This window comes from Aquila chrysaetos, chromosome 18 (assembly GCF_900496995.4).
Source record: "Aquila chrysaetos chrysaetos chromosome 18, bAquChr1.4, whole genome shotgun sequence".
Lineage (NCBI taxonomy): Eukaryota > Metazoa > Chordata > Aves > Accipitriformes > Accipitridae > Aquila > Aquila chrysaetos.
Window position 1 is genome coordinate 4,469,958 of NC_044021.1, and position 20,362 is coordinate 4,490,319.

General features: G+C 39.9%; 1 protein-coding gene across 2 annotated transcripts in view; it reads left to right on the plus strand.

Moving 5' to 3' along the window:
* The window catches only part of FBXL7 (F-box and leucine rich repeat protein 7), a 217,314-nt gene that overhangs the window by 56,023 nt on the left and 140,929 nt on the right, over positions 1–20,362 (plus strand). For both annotated transcript variants that reach the window (XM_030042038.1, XM_030042036.2), the window contains exon 2: positions 15,595–15,684. Coding sequence is in view for 1 of the 2 variants with exons in the window: in XM_030042036.2 (XP_029897896.1) it covers positions 15,595–15,684 (90 nt within the window). In the remaining variant the exon portion in view is untranslated. The remainder of the gene's footprint in view (positions 1–15,594; positions 15,685–20,362) is intronic.

Sequence of the window (20,362 nt, forward strand, 5' to 3'; positions counted from 1 at the left end):
GTAGTTTAGCTGACAGGCTTTCCCCCAAATGTAGCACTGAATAGCATAGTGGAGAATGAGATAAATCAGCAAAACTTCTAACTGGGTTGGACAAGCAGTATTGTTCCTTGTCTTCAGAAACCATCTGTACTATGACAACTAGATTTTAAGAGGAGTAAGTCAGGTTCTTGGCATGGCATGCAGTATTTCTCAAACTGTAATTTTATAGTGGCATTTAGGTAAAACATATGTTGAAAAAAAAAATCATATGAGCAGTTAGCAGCTCTCCTAAGTGTAGTTAGCAAAGGATAAGCTGTCCTTTTAAAAGGATATTGTGGAAATGAGCACTGGAGCAAGCTTCCTGCACCTGTGTCTCTTTGACATCAGCTATGTTTTGATCTGATATGCAGCCATGGGCATACCAAGACTGGAGAGATGCAGGTGTTTCCCTCTGGCTCGCGTAAACTATATGCTTCCCTGGAAATTAAATGCAGCTTGCTATTGCCTGCAAGTACAAAAGTAGATGTTTGCTAGTTAAGGAGGTGCTTAGGTACGAAAGGTGCCAAATAGCACTAGACAAGACTTTTCAAAAAGGAGGGAGTGGGAGGAAATGCACAACTGTCGTCAATTCCCAGGACATAACTTCTCTGCTCCATGCTCTTCTGCTTACAAAAGTCCAGACTTGCTCTGTCTGCAAGCAAAAACTTACTAACATGGCTGTAAATTCTAGTGAACTTAGTTGCTAGAAATCATCAGACAGGTTGGAGCAAATGCAAAAAGATGCAAAATAAATCCCAAGTGGCTAAATTGTGAGACGTCTCTAACTCCGCACTTGAAAGTCGCTTTGAGAATGTTTCTTGTCAGACAGATTGTGGTCAAGGAGTTGGAGTAGTTCTCACAGGAATGAGTTAGCAGTGATGACTGCTTTCAGCAAAATGAAGCTAACCAGAGAGACTGAAAGAACTGGAAGAAGTTGAGTTGTATTTTGTTCAAAGACAAAAGTATTCACTTATGTTTGGATACTCTGGCCTAACAGGTCTGCCATAAAGGCTGCTCTTCTGGACTCTGCTTAATTTCATTTGGTTCATCAGGTCACATCTTTCAGAGTCACTAGGAATAAGGTGCTAACCCTTACGTAGAGCCAGTTGGGCCATTTCCCTGCACTGCGCTGCATAGGTAGCGTAGTTGGTTTCAGGATGATGCAAAAACCATTAAAATGAATAATTGAGTGGAAGTTTATGCAAGGAGAGAACCAGAAGGAGCTCACAGATAGTGTGCTTGGACCTTAGCCTGTTGACCACAGAGCCTGGTCTGTGTTTTCCATTAGCCTCAGACCAGTTGACAGCCCCGTTTGGATTTCTAGTTTCATTCCCATGTTACCAACCCGATTCTTGATGCCTTTTTTTTTTTTTTTTTTTTTTGAGATAATGAACTGTTTCTTCTGTAGTCATTGCCGTTACATTGCCATAGGCAATTGTACCACTTTATATGCCCTCTCTGAACTTTTACAACTCCCTCAGTTATTACAAAGCTTAACAATGTTTTTTGTTGCATCATTTTAGAGAAATTTTTTTTTGTATTTCCTTGGTGTGGCTTCTGTTAGTTTTTACCAGTACCGCTTAATTAAAACCTATACGTTAAAGTGGGATCTGTACTGAGGTTACATTGAGTGCTTCAGGGTGCTCACATGACATTGTAGTAAGCATGGTGAGGAGCTGGTGTCAAATGACAGAATATTAATGCAAGCATCATGTCCTCCTCTGTCCCTCCTTCTGTATAGGTGATGAGTTGGGTCAGAGGAAGACACTTAGCATGAATAAATGACCATTGCAACAATCAGTGTGGTGCAGAGCAGGGTGGTGGGCAGCTGGAGACCAGCCCTGCTGTAGCATCGCTGAGGCAGGGAGTGATGGCCCTGGGGGGGCTGAAATGGGGTCCTGGGCTGTGGGCGGGTGGGGGAGGCCCAAGGGGAGAGGGAGCAGACATGGACTGACAGAGCTAACTGTCCTCCAGGTCATAACAGTAGTGACTTTCCCCTGGTATGCTTTTTGGTTCTGAGGAACCATCTGGACAAGAACATCCTGAGCAAGAGATTGTTTGGACTGTCGTGTGTAATGGTCACCAACATACCCACTGTATGTAAATGTGGCTAACCCCTTTGGCTTCCAGTATCTTGGGCCAACTCGTTTTACACCTTTGCCAAAGGCTCTTGTGATTTTACAGACCTAATCTACTTACTATTATCTTTTCTGTTTTTTGTCTTGAGCGCAAGAAGTCCAGGCCGGTTAAAGTTGAACAGAGAGCTACTCTGGCTGTGCCAAACTAAGGTTAAGCAGTTGCTGTCCTTACCCTTCTTCCAGCTGCTTGTCTTGGCTCTGGCTATCCTGTCCTGTTGTTTCTGCTCTTTACTCCTGTTGCAGATGTGCCCTAGTTTCAATATTTTTTTTCTGTAATGAGGTGCTAATACTGAATACTACAAGTATGATTTGTCATACCCAAGAACAGAATTATTTTTTGTCTGTACTGCAGGAAAGAAAGAGGACTGAAGCATGTCTTTTTACGAAGATATTGGATAAAACAGTTTTGAAAGCAGTGCCATTCTGAAATTCTTTCAGAATTACTCAGTTCCATCTGAGCTTCACAGATATACTTCAGAAGGGTGGGGGTTTTTTTATCCTCAAACTGTAACCAAACAATTTTTATGCCAGTGGCACATATACTACTAAATAGTGAGAATGAAAAAAATTTGAAAATTAATTACTGATTAATCAACAGGGTAGATATTAGCTACTTTCATTTTTGCCTTAATGTGTCCTTCTCCCACTGAATACCTGTGTGAGTTATAAGTAACAGGGCTCCAGTGAAGGTAGTAGGGCAGGCTAAAAAGTGTCCATTATCAAATTTTTGTTGCTAGTCTGTAGGGATACCTTGCAGTATGCTATGCTTAAAATAGATGAGGAAATTCTAATGTCTTGTGACTGATGCATTTATATTTATCTCTTCTGAGACTTTTCATGCCATGTTTCCATGTTCTCTGAAAGGAAGGTTTATGTGGAAGACAGCTGCAACATAGATAATGCTGCAGTAGAAACAAAAATGCTGAATTGGCACTGAAAGCTACATTATTTCTGTGGAGAATTACTATCCTGCTCATATTCTGGGGATAGATGAGCCTCTCTGTTTTGGATAAGCATCTATTCCCAGTGTTCAAGCAGTGACTGCAGCAGCAAATTTTAGTGTGCACACTCTCTGTACAGAGTTAAGACCAGAAGATGATTGAGTTATGCAATTGAAACTACAAAGAGTTTTCAATAGGAATAATGGAATTATTTCTGTTTATAATGAAGTGATCTGTTAAAAATTTGTTAAAAAAAAAATAAAAATCAGGCAGGTACTTGGGGTTTTTTTTGGTTTGGGTTTTTCTTTTATTTTGCTTGCTAACATTGCCAGACATTGGTGGTTACTGCATTGTTAGAGCTTTAGATTTTGTCCTCCTTTTTCTCTGAGTTCTGTGAAATTCAAAGTTGATTGTAAAATGTACAGTGCGAAGCCTTAGTTTGATTCAGTTTTCTTTTGTAAGCATGGCTTCTTTCATACTCTTGTTTTTAATTCGGTTATGTGTGCTGATGATTTTGGTTTCTGAACCTGCTAGTATGTGGCTTGTAACTTTGCCAAACTTGATGGTCAATAGAAAAAAATATAGACGTGTTTCTCAAGTGTGTAGATTATCTCTTTTTAGTTGCCGTCAAGATACCACTTTGTATTGATGTATGCCTTTTTCACAAATTTGTTTTATTTAGTTTTCATAATCTCACAATTTTTTAAAGTTTCCTTTTACTTGCATCCTCGAGTTAGCCACTTCCCTTTCCCCCTCTCCCCCTCCCTGTATCCATCAGTGAAGAAAAGCTGGAAGTGACTGTGCTTATCTAAAGGAGTAAAGTGATCCTCGTCTGTTTTTCCTTAGCTGTCAGATTCCTTTGTTCTTTTTTACTTAAAAAGTCATCTTAGGCTTTCAGATCTGTATTGCCATGTGAAAGATTTTCGCATTGCTTTTCACAGCGTACATTGATAACCAGAGTACTTTGTCTACTGTCTTGATAAAGGTATTTCACTTCCTCACCTCTTTACTCTTAACTCTGACTTAACCAGCTGTCAACATTAAAACTGAAAATTTGTTGGCTATTGTGAAGTTGGTTATTGTGGTGTTACTATGTACTATGCCAAAAGAGCTGCTCCCCCAGCACTGCTGCAGCAGCCACCTCCAGCTGTGGGTTCCTTCTGCTTCCACTGTACCTGATTTAGCAGTCACGCAGTTATAGGAAGAATCTGTTTAGTTCACTGATCCAGCTCAGGACTAAGACAGAGAAAAAAGGATTTACTCTTTTTTTTTAATCAGATCTGCAATCTACGCTATACCTTTTTTGTGCCAATTTAGTATCAGACCAGGAAAGTAAACACCTTTAGTAGAAACTTCTATGTGAATATTTTCAGCGTGGTACCCAAACTTTGTTGGATTTCAGATAATAACATCAAAAGTAGGCTGTGGGAATAGATACCATGGGAGAGGTTTTGGAGATCTATTACCAGACTTAAACACATGCAGAAGCTCCTATTTGGGTGGAAGGACTTCTATAAAAACCTAGACTTCAGTCAAGCTTGACAGGTGTCATACCAATTGCCTTCATGCTCTGTGCTGCTGCTGCTGCTGTGCTTGTTTTGGTAAGTTGGAGAATTTGCCTTCACTTGTCAGCCTATCCCAAGTGGTGTTCTACAAACTAGTTGTGCGAAGAACCAAGTCCACAAGGGAGGCTAAGAGCAGGGACTGGTGAAAGCGTAGCCAGCCAGGGAAAGGCCTGGCAAAGTTAACAGAGTGTGTAGTAAGATTTCAGTAGAAGAGATAAGTCAGCTACTGAAAACAGGTTGAGAGCTGGGAAGCGGATCGGGACAAAGGCTTGCTTTGGATCCTCCTCAGGGGTGAGCAAGTGGAGTTGTGCAGCCGGATTGACTGGGTAACTTTGCTTTTAGAGTTCCTTTTGGATGGAGAGATGAGGCATAAAAGGGGACTAAACACCATATTCAAGAAAAGGTTCTGCATGCCCTGTAGTTACATCTTTAATGCTGATTACAACTCCATCTTTGACATTGATGTCATCTTATAAGCTGTAAGCAGGATAGCTGGGCCTTGATACCAGAACATTCACGGCTACTTTTGACTGGGAACATAGTGTGTCTGTTCCTGCAGCAGTAATAGTACTTCATGGTTTAGTGCATGTATTGGATGCAGTTCTAATAAATGGATGAAAATTTCTCATTGAGACTATCGTAACTTTTGTGCTTTAAGTGAAATGAGCAGTAAAATTGATAGTGCAAGTTTAATATTAACCTTTGTCCTAGTTTCAGCTGGGATAGAGTTAACTCTCTTCCTAGTAGCTGGTACGGTACTATGTTTTGAGTTCAGTATGAGAAGAATGTTGATAACACTGATGGTTTCAGTTGCTGCTAGTAGTGTTTAGACTAATGTCAAGGATTTTTCAGCTTCTCATGCCCAGCCAGTGAGAAAGCTGGAGGGGCACAAGAAGTTGGCACAGGACACAGCCAAGGCACCTGACCCAAACTGACCAACAGGGTATTCCATACCATATGACGTCCCATCCAGTATAGGAACTGGGAAGTGGGGGCGGGGAATCGCCGCTCGGGGACTAGCTGGGTGCCGGTCGGCGGGTGGTGAACAATTGCACTGCGCATCATTTGTACATTCCAATCCTTTCATTATTGCTGTTGTCATTTTATTAGTGTTATCATCATCATTATCTGTTTCTTCTTTTCTGTTCTATTAAACTGTTCTTATCTCAACCCGTGGGTTTTGCTTCTTTTTCCTGATTTTCTCCCCCATCCCACTGGGTGGGGGGGGAGTGAGTGAGCGGCTGCGTGGTGCTTAGTTGCTGGCTGGGGTTAAACCACGACACCTTTTGTGTTCAAATACTGGGACTAGTTGTTTGTGAAAATCTAAATACAGATTTTTAAGTGTTAATAGTATTATCGTGGAAGACAAACATGTATTTGGTGGTTTTGATTTTGTACTTCTGAACAGTATGTTGCTATCTAATGAAATTCAGATCTATACCAAATGCGTGATGCATTCCAGTGTAACGGTAGGGTCTGCAGCCACTTCAGAATCTGTACTGCAGTTTATTCTCTCAGGCTACCTATGGCATGTCTCATGTGGTAACATGCAAATGAAGTCTCTACGAATTTATGTTTGGTATTGAACTGAATAGCCATTGCCTTTTCTGAATATAAAGAATTAGAATTTTGTTTAAATTACAGTGGAGTTGGAGAAAAACAAATTTGAAGCAGCCATTAGTGGAGAACTTGGCAATGAAGTGACATTCTCAGAGGTTGTATAAAGCCAAAAAAAAGGATTTAGTTTTGTTCTGACTCAATTGTGTTTACTGATTTCTTGTGTTGGTTTAATAATTATTTTCGGCTGTTGGATTAAAATAGTAGATTTAAGGTTAGGTAGTATATACTAAGGAAGCGTTGTTTCTAACTAAACTTTAGAACAGCATATCTTGAGTAAATGCCCCTCTTAAAACATGTTTGTGATCAGAAGAGAATTTGTAATGAAAAGCCCAATATTGAATGAATGTAACAGTTTCTAAGAAAATTCTGAGATTTGGTAGGAAGGGCAAAGTTTTATTTCCCTGTTTCTGTGGCAAAGTAGAAGGCTACAGCGTAGGAACTGCTTTTGGAGTACAGGCTAAGCCATTTCAGTGAAAGGTAGTATTTTAAGACTCAGTCATGAGACATGCTAGTCCTGTTAAGTAATAAAAAGATGTTAGAGATTTCTCATCTTGTTTTCTCACTTTGAGTTCAAGTAAGAAACGTACTTGCATTCTTTCCTTCTCAGGCAGCATTACTTAGATAATATTTACCTCCTAGACTAAATTGTTCATGGGCTCTTACCAGTGTTTGAAATGTAGAGCTTAACACTTGGAGTGGGTGCAAAGTTTGGCTGCAAATTAGCATTACCTTCTGGCATGCAGGCTGCTTAGTAGGCTTCGAAGAGAGGCCTTGTACCAGAGTAGTTTATGATCCGTTATTACTTCTTTATAAACTCAGCAGTGGTATGTGCTGTTCGTCACTCTGTATTGTGCAATGCTTTTATGAGCAGAGATGTACTATCTTCAAAAACGATGGTGACTTAGCAGTCCCATTTAGCAGTTCTTGGTTAAGAAGCCTCATCAGTGAGTATTGAATTTCTCTAGGAAAGGGATCAGTATCATCAACTGTTAACATGGGGGAGGCAAAGGTACAGGAGTGAGACAGGTTACTTGAGAAAACTAAAACGTGCGCCCTGCCCCTTTTCAATCATTAGATTAGATTAGTCCACTTGAAGACATCATTAAATAAAGTCTTTAGCCATTCTGAAATCATAGTCAGTTATTTGGCACCAAGATGCAAGTCAAAGATGTCAGAACTACAAACCCAGTAGGCTTCTAGCACGGCACAGCAGGTAGAATCTGTGTCTATACGAATGATCTACTTAAGCTTTACATTTTTAATCCAGCCTTTCTGAATAGGCTTGCCTTGCTAGCAGTAAACATCATTCTGCTAAACAGTTCTGAAAAATTCAATCGCACGCATACATTTTAATATAAATTTTTCAAGTGTTTCGCAGTACAGTGGATAAACCATTGTATCTTACGAGCCGCAGAACTTCAGTCATATTTACATCAGAATTAAACCAATCCTTATTGCCCTCCGTGTTACAGCTTCACCTTGCAGTGGCTTGGTGAGTCTTGTTGTAACGCTGACTAAGAAAGGCGGTACTCAGAGGCTGTCTCGCACGGGTTTGTACTCCGAGGCGCCCGCCTGGGGCTGAGGGGCTTGGCTGGAACTGACGGGAACCGGCGGGACCTGGCTGCAACTGGCGGGAACTGGCTGGGTCTGGCCTGGGGCAGCCCCGAGTCTCTCCTCACAGGAGCGGCCGCCCCTGCAGCCCCCCAAGGCCGACACCTGGGCACCTGCACCCAGGAAAAATTCCTTAAAGATACTAAAAATGAGTAAGGTGACTGACTCCCTGTGAGAGATAGTTTCGTATGCTAGTTATGTTCTGTTAGCGTTTGCAGGAGACTTTGTAGCGCGCTGTGATAGCTCAACAGTGGCTGGAAGGGACAACAATGAAGGCCAAATTGGCCTATGTGGCCTGAGTTGAAATGTAGCTTAAAACTTACAGAAATGCTGCAGAACTATAAGTATGCTATTTTATAACTAAGTTATGCTGAATTTCACAGCCAAATTAAGTGATCCTGGAAGCTGGAGTTATGATTTAAAAATAAAAAATAATATGAAAATGCCTGTAGAGATTGTACTCTTGAAAGTTTTAAGAAATATTGTCCTGAAGTGCCAGTGCTACGACATATCTGCAAACCCTTCAATCTTCAGTATGCTTCCTGTGAAACATTCAGCTTATTTCCTTTCCTTGGGGTTGGAGTTTGTGGAGATTACTGTTTGTTTTATCATATCCTGACAAATGTTGGGTGGAATGAAATTTGGATCCTGTGTGTGTTATGTTGGCACATTGTGTTTTAATTTGATTTGGGAAAATAAAAAAAAAAAAAATCACTTGAGAACCCTACTGCTAAGATTCTAGGGCAGAAGAACAACGTGGATTTGTAAATTACCATATAACCCATCCTGAAAGCAGTTCAATGAGTGACAATGCTTGTAGGTAGGTAACTTCAATGTTAAAACAGTAGTAGTTTGCTCAGCGGTTAAGAGTTAATAAATGGAAACCAGTTTTATGACATATAATTTCCATTGGTAGAAATGTAAAGTACAAGGAGAATGATTGTCCAAAGTGTGTAGTCCAACTTTGCTTTTTTTACTTTGGATAAATGAGTTGATATATTTCATCTTTAAAGGATGCCATATATCCTCAAAGCCTAAGTATTGCAGCGGGATGCTGATTTCCATGGGGATACTTAGAAACGTACTAGGAGTCTGTGGTCTCTGGAGGTGCAGATTGTGAAGAGATACATTTGAGGTTTTGGAGACTTGGACCAGCATAATGTGTCTTGTGGAAACAGGAGAAGGAAAAGAGATTTTTTTCTTTCCTCTTGCATGATCTCTGATGCTTTGAGGTTTGGATTGGGTTTTCTTCTGGTTCTCTTCTTGATGTAGTTGGTGTATATTTGATTAAAAAAAATCTTGTCTGAAGATATAGAAGAGAAAGTAATGATCCTCTGGTAGAAAACCATATGCATATGCCCTTTCATGTTGAGAAATTGAATTTGACTAATGTCATTTGTATAAGAATTGATGACTTAAGTAAAATTTTTCAGACTTCTTTACATCAAAGTCATGGCAATATAATGCTTTTGGACAATTAAAAAGATTAATGGATCTTATTATTCTGGACTTTACTACTTTTTGCATTTTTTTTCTCAATGATTGTGCTTTGTTTTTCTGTTTTGGCATTTTTTCTAATGTTTCACTTCAGCGTGGCAAATGGTGGATTTGGCCCTGCTGTCCATTTAACTCCTCGGGTAACTGTTACTGCCTGCTGAAGGCAGGTGTCATTGGATTAAAACTTGATGTCAGGAGTAATACTGCTGTTATTTTCCAGGGTGGCATAGTCAGCCTTTTTGTATGAGATCTTAGAAGGGCGTGTAAAATATGGCACAAAAATGCCCATACATCAGAATCCAAGAGCAAATGTCCTGCAAAAAAACCTAGTAGAACTATTTCAGAGCAGAGTGAAAGGGACTCACTGCCAGGACACACCTTCATCTGTCACATATGTCAATGAGTCTTGTGTATCTTATGACTTGCATCACGTAATTCAAGCAGCCTCTGTTTATGCTGGCTGGATGTGCAGTAGCAATGAGGAAAATAACAAAATGCAACAGAAGAGGTGACAGTCCTACAGTCAGAAACACTGTCTGTAATAGCACAGGCTTTGCATATGTGCTTCTAGAAAATGGTTTTTCAGTCTCAGACAGTTATAGACTGTACTCTCCTGGGTAAGTTTAAGTTGCATTGCTTTCGTCCTAACTGACTTGTGATGTCTTGTGACACTTTTCAGCAGTGAGTGTGACTGGCAGAATCCAAAGTTTTCTTTTCACTGGTTCGTGCTGTTTCCTTTCCAGTGCTTATCAAATGCTTCCATTTGGCAAAGATGCCTTGTGTGTGTTTAGTCTTACTTCTGTCCTGCAAGTTTTTGACAGCCTGAAATACATTGATAGAGATGTTTGGCATGCTAATCAGTATGCTTTTGAAAAAAAAAGATTCTCACTAGCTACAAAAGCAGCAGGAAGAAGCTATTGCTTTTTTGCAGCAATATTGAAATATAGAATAAGACCACCCAGTTCCATGCACAACCTTCTAGTAGTGTTTCATTGGATAGTCCATAGCATCTCTTCTATTAATATAGGTATTTATTCTGTTCTGATAGCAAAACCAAAGATGCAAACGCTTTTATAAAACAAACAAGCCTGATGTTTTAGTCAGTATAGCCATCTGTAATAAAAACAAAATGGAACACATTATTTTAATAGTCATGACTCAAAAAGAGACCAGGTAGATTTAATAGGGCTATGGGCTATTGAGTAGTACAAAGACATCTATGACTAAAAAAATTCCTTGGGCTACAAAGAGCTGGAGGCAGAGACGATGTTCAGGGGAAGTATCTGTTATATGTTTACCTTATTCTATTTTTCTTTCCAGCAGGATCAAAATAAAATGTGTCGGAAATAGCATACTAGGTTAGATGGCTGGAATCTTGTTCCTATGACTATTGTAAGACTTTGGCACTAGTAGGCGGAAAAAAATATCCGTACGCTCGCTTCTTCAGAAGCAGGTCCGAGGCATGATTTGAATTGCAATTGTGTAGCTGTGTGATTCTTTGCCGGTGTGGTGAAGTCCATGCTACCTTCACTCCTGGTGTGAATTATGTTGTATTGTAGGAAAATTGCCACCTTCTACCATATCTACCTACTACCACAGTGAAGTTTGCTTTCTTTTGGATTGCAACTTCTGGCTTTGAGATGAAAAACCTGTTGAATATATGAAGGAAACTCTAGACAATTGCAAGTCATGCTAGGGAAGCATTTGGCAGGCCTTTAATTTGCTTTAAGCAAAGGACCAAATACAGTCATTACTTCCGTAGTCTTTGCAATATTGCCCTCTGTTTGGTCCTTCTAGTTGTCATTGTGCTAGAACCCCTGTCAGGTTATGTTTACTTGCTATGACTTTGTCAGTGCGCTTTTTAAATTTAAGAGATGAACTGATCTCTGGAGACTGGTGTTACACTACACCTTAAGTTTTCCTATGGCATTAGGGAAATCAACAGTCTTTGAACTTACGTGGCATATTAGGCAGATAATGCCCCGAGAAAAGCACTGCAGAAGAACCCTGCCTCAGATGAGCTCAGGTGAGCGTGAGGCCTGGGAATTCATGCTACTTGCTGAATGTTTGGCAGCACCAGTTCCATATACTAAATCATAATTTGCCTTTCCTTTGCCTTGTAATATGCTTCCTGAAAGCAGTATGTGGGCATCAAACATAGCATGGCAAAAGGCTTCTCTCTCGAGTCAGGTGTTTTCTGACTTGAGGACTAGATGGTGTCTCCTCTAACACAGAGCTTCTGCTTAAAATATTTTTATTAAAAAGTTGCTCATTGTTACAGACCCTTCTTGATGTGGTTTTTGGAGAATGAACCCTAGATGAGAGGCCTACTTTCTTTCATGTCTGTTTAGTTTTGGATGTTTAACTTACTGTGTGTTAAGGACTGTAGAAGGTGGCTACTACTTTTGCTGTATTCATTGCCAGTGCAGTTGCCTGCAGATCTTTCTTAAAGAGCTTGATTAGGATAAGCTGTCTAAGGAAAAAAAGGCAATATCTTTGGGAGCTATTTTGGGTATATATTTGTTGGATATACAAGTCTGTAGTGAGTTGCATAGTAAGATCTAGTACTTTACTATTAAGTTGCTACTATTAAAGGTATAAAAGGAAGGTGTGGTAAAACCTGGTGTAGTCAGTTGGAAAGGCATTTGTATAATGAATTTTTCATAGAAGCACTGAAATCTTGGGATGATTAACACAGCTTACAGGTCTACAAAATGCTGTCCTCACAGAGGCACCTGCATTACAAAATTACAGCATTGTCGAAGTGCGAAGGGACCTGGATCATCTGTTTCAACCTCAGTGCTCAAAGCAGGGTCAACTAAAGCAGGCTGCTCATGGCCGTGTCCATTTGGGGTTTGAGTATCTCCAAGGATGGAGACTCCACAGCCTCTCTGTGCAACCTGTTCCAGTGTTTGACCATCGTCACAGTAATATAACTAAATATTTTATGTTTAAATGTAATTTCTTACACTTTGATTTGTGCCCATTGCCGCTTGTCCTGTCATTGGGCACCACTGAAAAGAGCCTGGCTCCCCCTTCTTCACACCCTTCCTTCAGGTATTTATATACATTGATAAGATCTCCCTGAGCTTTTTCTTCTCCAGGCGGAACAGTCACAGCTCTCAGCCTTTTCTCTTGAGAGATGCTCCAGTCCCTTCATCTTCATGGCTCTTCTCTGGAATCTCTTCAGCATGTCCCTACCTATCCTGTACTGGAGAGCCCAGAACTGGGCCCAGCATTTCAGGTGTGTCTCAGCAGTGCTGAGCAGAGGTGGGCAAGGATCAACTCCCTCAACCTGCTGGTTATATTCCTCCTAATGCAGCCCACGGTGCTGTTGGCTTTCTTTGTCACAAAGGCCCATTGCTGGCTCATGTTCAACTTGGTGTCCACCTGGATTGCCAGGTCTTTCTCTGTCATGATGCTTTCCAGCTGGTCCATCCTCAGCATGCACTGGTGCATGGGGTTATTCCTTCCCAGATGCAGGACTTGGCATTTCCTTCTGTTGAACTAACTTCCTGAGGTTCTTGTCAGCCCATTTTTCCTCAGCCTGATTAGGTCCCTCTGAATGGCAGAAACCTCTTGTTGTGTCAACCATTCCTCCGTATTTTGTATCATCTGGGAACTTGCTGAGGGTGTAGTCTCTCCCATTATCAAACCCAAGTCATTTAGAGAATATTTACTCTTACATGTTGGCTCTTGCGTGTGTACATGAGTCTGCAGTAGCCAAATCTAGCCTATTAGAAGTGAATGGCTTTGTTTTGCACTAAAAGAATAGATGTAGTGTCTGCTAGTCTATTTAAAACACTTTTCTAGTACATTTTCAATGTATCTCCTGCTCCCCCCACCCCCACCCCCCAAATGGAGAGTTTCAGAGTAGACAGTGAGGAAGAAGGCTTGTTTCATAAATGGTAAATATCTAGACTTATATCTGGCATTTCACAGTTTCTACAGAAGTGTGCAGTTGTAAATAATATGTTGCCTTTGGATGTACTGGTAATCAGCACTCTACAGTGGGTAAAATATTTCTGTTGTGCTCTTGGAGGCTGGCTTGTATATGGTGTAAATAGATTATTGAAGTTAATAGGGGAGGTAGGTAGCTGCAGGAAGCATTAGCTTTGTGAAAACAACCTATGCCACAGATGACCAGCTAGCAACTCTGCTGTTGTTTCGTATCACTGACTTCCTTTCCCCCCAAAAAGATGATTTTTTTTTTTTTTTTTTTTTTTTTAAGAGGAAATCCTGTTTATTTGCTTTGAGGAAACAATTTTTTCAGTTGGTCTCTTTTATTTTGGTTGGGTTTTTTTCTTTCTATTAATCTGTTAAGGAGTGCTGATACTCCTTGGAAATTTGTTTTCTGCTTCTGCAGTTGCACTGCTTGGTACATGAGTTGTTGCTGGTAGTGGCAATACCATCTAAATACCTTTCTTGTCATTAATGATTTGATTATCAGCTATCGCAGGTGTTTCAAGTTCTTTGGCTTCTTCCTAGCAAAGAGCATTTTACGCTTATCCTTCTCTTTTTCTCATCTGCCTTTTTTCTACTACAACCCTGGTTGCCTTAGCTGGAGAGCTATTTTGGGGCAGTCATTTCTAGAAAGACCACCACAGTCCATTACTCCAACTCATGTCACAGCTTGAGCAATTGAAGTGATATTCTAGAGGCAGTGCTTCTTGGGTTTGCTTAACTTCATAAAGGAATGTAAAAAGCAGTTAGTGAATCACTGAAAGTATACTTTTTTCCTCTTCACCCCACCCAACTACTAGCCTTAGCCATTTATTTTTTTACTTCCTTCTGGCCTTTTTAATATCCTTTCACTCCACAATCATCTCTCAAATCTGAGCATGTTAACTTAAGCAACTTTATGTGGAGAGTGATTCTCTAGGGCTGGCTGACGGATTAAGTGGCAGTACCTTGGTTGTGAAGCAACCTACGTTTGCACATTCTCCAGTCGTTTCCCATTAAAGCTTAAATCCTTGTTCTGTTGTGGCACCTTTAAAAAGCAGACCTCCTCCTTACATCTAAATGTTATGAAAACCAGGCATACTGTAACCCAGAACCCCAAGGAATGCTTGATTGAAATAACAGATCAGAAAAGTCTCTTGCTAACATTCCTATGATTATAGGGTTATTCGAGTGACAGAAACATGGTGTCAGCTAGCTTTCTGCGTACAGCCTAATTTTGGTTCAAAACGTAACATAGCTCTTAAAGGCTTCACTGATGCAGTGTTTGTGGGGATAGATAACTTAAAATGTAACAGTATTCATTACCTTTCCTCTCTCTAGAATTATCTCACGTATTGCTGATTGGGTGGTTGGTCTGGTTTCTGCTGCAGAGCAGAATGTATTCTCAGTTAATAGTTACTGAGATTGAGTAGAGTGAGCAAAGGGAAACAGAAGTGACTCATTCTTAGATCCTCACAGGTAAACAAAAAGGTAGCTTTGTTTTAGCCCCCTCTGTTCTTCTGTGGTAACCATCTCAGTTAATTTTTTCTTTCTATTTGGATTTCTTCTGTTGGTAACCTGTACCTGGTTTGACATCCCGCATATAGGTCTGAGGGCATTGATGTAGGAAATGCAGGAAAAGGTCTTAAAGAAAATGAGAAGCATCATCCATTGGTTCTGATTTACAGTTAAAAAATGAAAGGTGAAGAACAGCAACTGTAGAAGTTAGTTTTAAAATTCTGTATTACATCAAGCAGTGAGCATGGTGTAGGAGGACACAGCAGATACCTTGCTTTTATTTTCACATGACCAAGTGACTTGAATACATGATGTGAACACATAAAACAGAAGTAAAGTCATTTACCACATTTTGAATTTAACCCTTCATGCTGGTGAGGGTCAGTGCCCATTTGTGCTGATCTATGTTAGACGTATTTGAGAAAACTGATCAAGAAAGTTCTCCTAATGTTAATCACAAACTTTTCATTTACAGTGGAGCTTAGCAAATACATAATGAGAGTCCCTGTGACACAGGAGGCTGTTTGCAGCCTTAGTACACATACAGATATACATGCTGTAAGTTATAATGCAGTTAACTCCCACCCCAGTGTGTACAAAATGAACATCACCTGCTTTAAACTCAGTTTAAAGCTTCCTGGAATGGTTCCACGTTCTGATATGGAAGGTCTTTCTATTTTGCTGTTGATACTCATGTTTTTTCTCTCTCCCTCCCACCCTCTCCACCTCTTTCTCCCTTTGCAGGCAAAGGCAGCTCAAGCATCTCATCCGACGTGAGTTCAAGTACAGATCACACACCCACCAAAGCCCAGAAGAATGCAGCTACCAGTGAAGGTAGGCAGCTGGTACTCATTACCCAGGTCAGGCCCCCCAGCATAATCCTAGCAATTTTCAGAAAAGGAACCCCTCCTCCTCGTTCCTTCTGTGTATTAGAAATTAAAAAACAGTTCTTCCTGTATACAGTTTCCACTCCTACCTGCTGTAGTTTCTGATTTAAACTTGTGACAAAGGGTTTAGGATACTTCTGCAGGAAAAAAAAAAAAAAAGGGTTTTGAGTAATTTTGCATGTTACTTTTGCAGCAAAGGCTTTTATACTTAAGATTTGATGTGATCCGATTTTGAACTTATTTTTGAAGAATATACTTAATGGAAGCTTTTTGGCATACATTCTAGGTTAAATCTCAGCCTCTTATTTTCATACTATCAACGCCATGAAAATGTGAGGGTTTTTTGCCAAGTTTTCAAAAGCGTAGCTGTGGACATAAAGAGCTGACAAGAATTTAATTAGATCAACACACCTCACCTACAGTTACTGGAGTATGTGATCATCCAGGACTAGATTTTTAATGTCTAGGGGAAGGAGGTGTCTTATGTGTCAGTATTAATACAATGTTGTACTAACTGGCCTATGAACAGAGAAATGCTGAACCTTCCCTGCTGCCACCTTATATGTGAGTAGATGTGCTCTGTTAAATGAAAGTGTATTGGCCCTAGTTTTTACAAGAGTGTCTTCGAAGGCTGAGAGGAAATCATTAAATCTATATGTAGTTTAATGATGTAAACTGAAAGTATTTTTTTAAACGATAAATTTATGTGCCTTAACTAGCATTTCCGCTCAACTTTTTCATAATAAATCGGTTGTACTTGGTAATTATCAAATAATAATTCTGATTTCTTACACTTCTGTCATTACAAATTAAGTTAGAAGCTCAGATTCCTTTCAGCCTGGCTTTATTTCTTATGGTTAAAAGAAATCATAGACTTTGAATAGTTCTAGTTTGGCAAGTCTGACTACAACTGTAGAATCTGTACAGTAAAAGCAGTTCATGCAAGTAATAAATGACCATATAAATCACAAGAGTTTATTGTTAGGCATGCATAATCCCATATCAGGAATGAGGATCTGGCACCTATGAATGATGAGAGATACTGGTTTAGAATCTCTGCTTTTCAGTCCAGGCAATAAATTTAACAATAAATGAATAAATCATTAATAAAGTTAAGTTGAATAGTAGACTTCATGTTTCTCTAAGCCGTAGATTCAAAAGTTTTGAGGTACCTGAAGGAAGTGAATTGCCAAGACACAAAGTAAATGTAGGAACTGTATAAAAGCATTTTAACTTCTCCATATGACAGCTGGGGGAAAAAAAAAAAGAAACCACAAAGGAATAGTGGAAACTCTGAAGTCAGTACTTAACAATTGCTTTAAATTTCTGTTTTATTTCAGTCAGTTAAGCATGTTTTTTTTCTTTATTTTCAAATCAGATAATGCAAAATAATCCTTTACTAATCTCTAAGATTTATGTTCTTAATCTAGCCCATTGTAGAGCCAGTGAATACCAATGTTGACCCTGAAATCTTCACCACTAGTTTGCAGCTGATTAATTCATTAGCGAGGGAGGCTTAAATGCAGGCCAGCAGATGCTGTAGTAAAGATATGTTTTTATGAGTTCTCCTGCAGATTCAGAAAGAGTTCAGGGCAGTGTTGTTGTGTATTCCATACTTGGAGGTGATTTCAGATGTTAACCTAGTTTTTCTGTCCCCTGGAAGAGTGTGATTTGACACTTATTTTGACAACACCAGAAATAGTCTTTTCCTCAGCCTGTGCTGCTGCTACTACTTTCCTACAAAGTTTTTATGCTGAGGAGTTACTAATGTGGATCAGTTTAATATAAATTGCCTTAATGTCGATTCCTGTGTAATCTGGCAGATATTTTGAATGTCATAACCAGGGAGCATAAGAGTTCCATGATGGCAAGTGAGAGCAGAGACATGGAAGTGGCGTTGGGGAAAAACAGGGACTGTTGAAACCAGTGCTGTTACTGGAAGGCACATTTATCAACCCCTGTGTCTGGATTTTTTACTAATGCTGCCTCTTTTCCCCATGTGCAGTACACTTATGCTGTAGGAGGATTCAGCTGAACAGAAAGACTTATGCCTTCTCCAAGCAAGACAAGTGGAGTTCTGTGCTTACAAGACTGAATGCTTTTATACTGTTCAGTTATAGAGTAGTGTCTAGGGACCAGCTAAGAACAGGAGCCTGATTGTGTTAGATGCTGTACAAGCAGTGGCAGTTATGTCTTTTCATAGGGGTGTTTACATAACATTTTATAACTGTTAGTTAAATTTACCTTTATAGCACTCCATACTCTAGTAATTTGCTTGCCATGATACAGTAGTACCTGCCCACCCCAGAGACTGGTAAATGTATCTTGCTCTTCACCATGAGACTGGTTTATCACAGGGACAGACCACTCCAATTCTGCCCTTTGCTTTAGCCCTGTATTGTAAATTCATAGCACTGTATGCTGTCCTATGAACGAGCCACATGTTGTGTGTGGTGAGATGTATGTGCCCTAGGTATGGAGTGGGAAGGACTATGAAACATTGCAGGTGAACTCTTCTTCACCCTCATTGTTATGTGAAATGATCTTAATTGAACAACTTGCAGACAGCTTCTTTGCATCCCTTGAATTTCTATTGGCAGCTGAATTCCTGAGTGCCCAGCTCTGTGAAGAGTTGTCCTGGTTGGTTAAACCACAACAAGAGTGTAGAATTTGTGCTTGAGGCTGAAGGCCTTTCACGGCTCCTGTTTTCCAGCTTTGCAAACAGACCTAATTCTTACCAGTTCTGCACAGCATGTCTTCTCTTCTGTTTCTGTTAGACAGTTGACACAACACTTGTTGAAGTTCAATCAATGAAATGCCTTGAAACAACTAGAAAGAAAATCTGTGGGACTGATTCATACAAGCTCTGTGGTACTCTACAGCAGAGAAGCAGTGATGTAAAGTACTGCTTAGGCAGGTATGGATTCCCAAGGACTGCAAAAAGGTGTCAAGTAGGACTCTTGCTTGAAAGAGCAAACCATCTCAGGAAGTATCTGACAGCAGGTGTTATCTTGTCATCAGTTTGAACAATCGAATGAACCACACTTAGTCTTGCCTAGTGCAACCATTATATTTGTCAAGTTTCAGTGCTGTGATGTTTCTCTATAGGATGGGTACAAGAAAGGGGTAACAAGCTTCTTGAAATGGCTTATATGGCGTTCCAGTGCTAGATATGCTGTTAAGGCAACATCAGTTAAATCTCTTGATGGAGATGCAGTTATGGCCAATATATGGTACCTTTCCTCACATTATGGATTATGAGCATCTGTAAGTTGTGGAAGGAGATTTTATGTTTCAGAGACAAAATGCTTGTCATGCTATTAAATGTTCCCTTGGTGAACTGCACATCCTCTACCAGTGAAAAACAGAGAGTATGTGTTAGTATCCTTAGCCAAACCAGCTTCACTCAGTGATGCATTGGAGAGGTAACTACTACCCTGTTTCTGTTGTGTAGAGGAATGCAGACAGTAGCTGGTAGACCATGCAACTTCCTAAATTCAAACATGAGATACCAGTGATACACCTGAGAGGGATGCAAAGGTGAGGCTGTACTGGTGCAGAAACTGAAGTCCATTTGCTCTCATTGTGGCTTTTACTTACTATACTTCAGTGAAGGGCAAGTGGTAAAAAATAGATGTTTGGTCCTCTCTGTAAATCAGAGTATGCTGTAGGGACTGTTTGTTTGGCTACAGCTTGGCTCAGAAGGAAGCATGGTAGACTGTGGGTGTGCATGCACACTCACGCCTCCACACTGTCTCCTCTTCTGAGGATACAATTTTCTTTAGCTTTGAATATATACTGCCTCTTACTTCTTTTCCAGTTTCAGACATTGTCTGCAATTCTTTACCCCATCAATCAATTACAGTTAGAAACTTGAGAACGCATGAGTTTTTGCTACCCCCCATTGCTCTTCTGGCAAGTGAAAGACTAAATGGATTTTTGTGGGCCATTTAAATGCAATTTGCTAGACACAGTCTCAGCTGGAATATTATTGTCTAAAACTTGATTTAGAAGATTAGACTGAATGTTTTTCTATGGGCTTACCTTGATCAGGGAGCTTTCTTCTAACACTTACCTGCAGAGTGTGGAATGTTACGTTGAGGCTGGATGCTTCATATTAACTTGACTGTTTTTCAAATAAAAAATCAATACTGTTTGCACTTCATGTATGTGGCTGTTAAGTGGTAATCCAGAGGCAGCTTTAAATTGAAAGCTCGTGTATGAGTTCCATGTATGAGTTCTAATTTATTTCTTAGTTTTATAAAATCAAATTGAAGGATTAGGCCTGAAGCAAAACACTTTTAGCATAGGGTCTCAGTGCTGAAAGACCTCTGAATGTATCCTCTTAAATGTTTGTTTTGAATTTTGTGGAAATACAGTGAAGCTAGTCGCTGTATTGTGCAGAGGTTAAAATGATATCTGCTTTTAGTGATGTTGACTTTTAGGACCCTTCAAAAAGTAAGTATTTAACTTTGTTTTTCCTTCTGCAGTACTCTGAGAATTCTTGAGTCTGGCTTCCTCATATGATGTTCATGTACCTTAAATATACTTAAAAAAGACCATGTTTAGAAATCAGACTAATTAATAGAACAAGCTTTTTACCCATTAGCGCTGAGATGTATGTT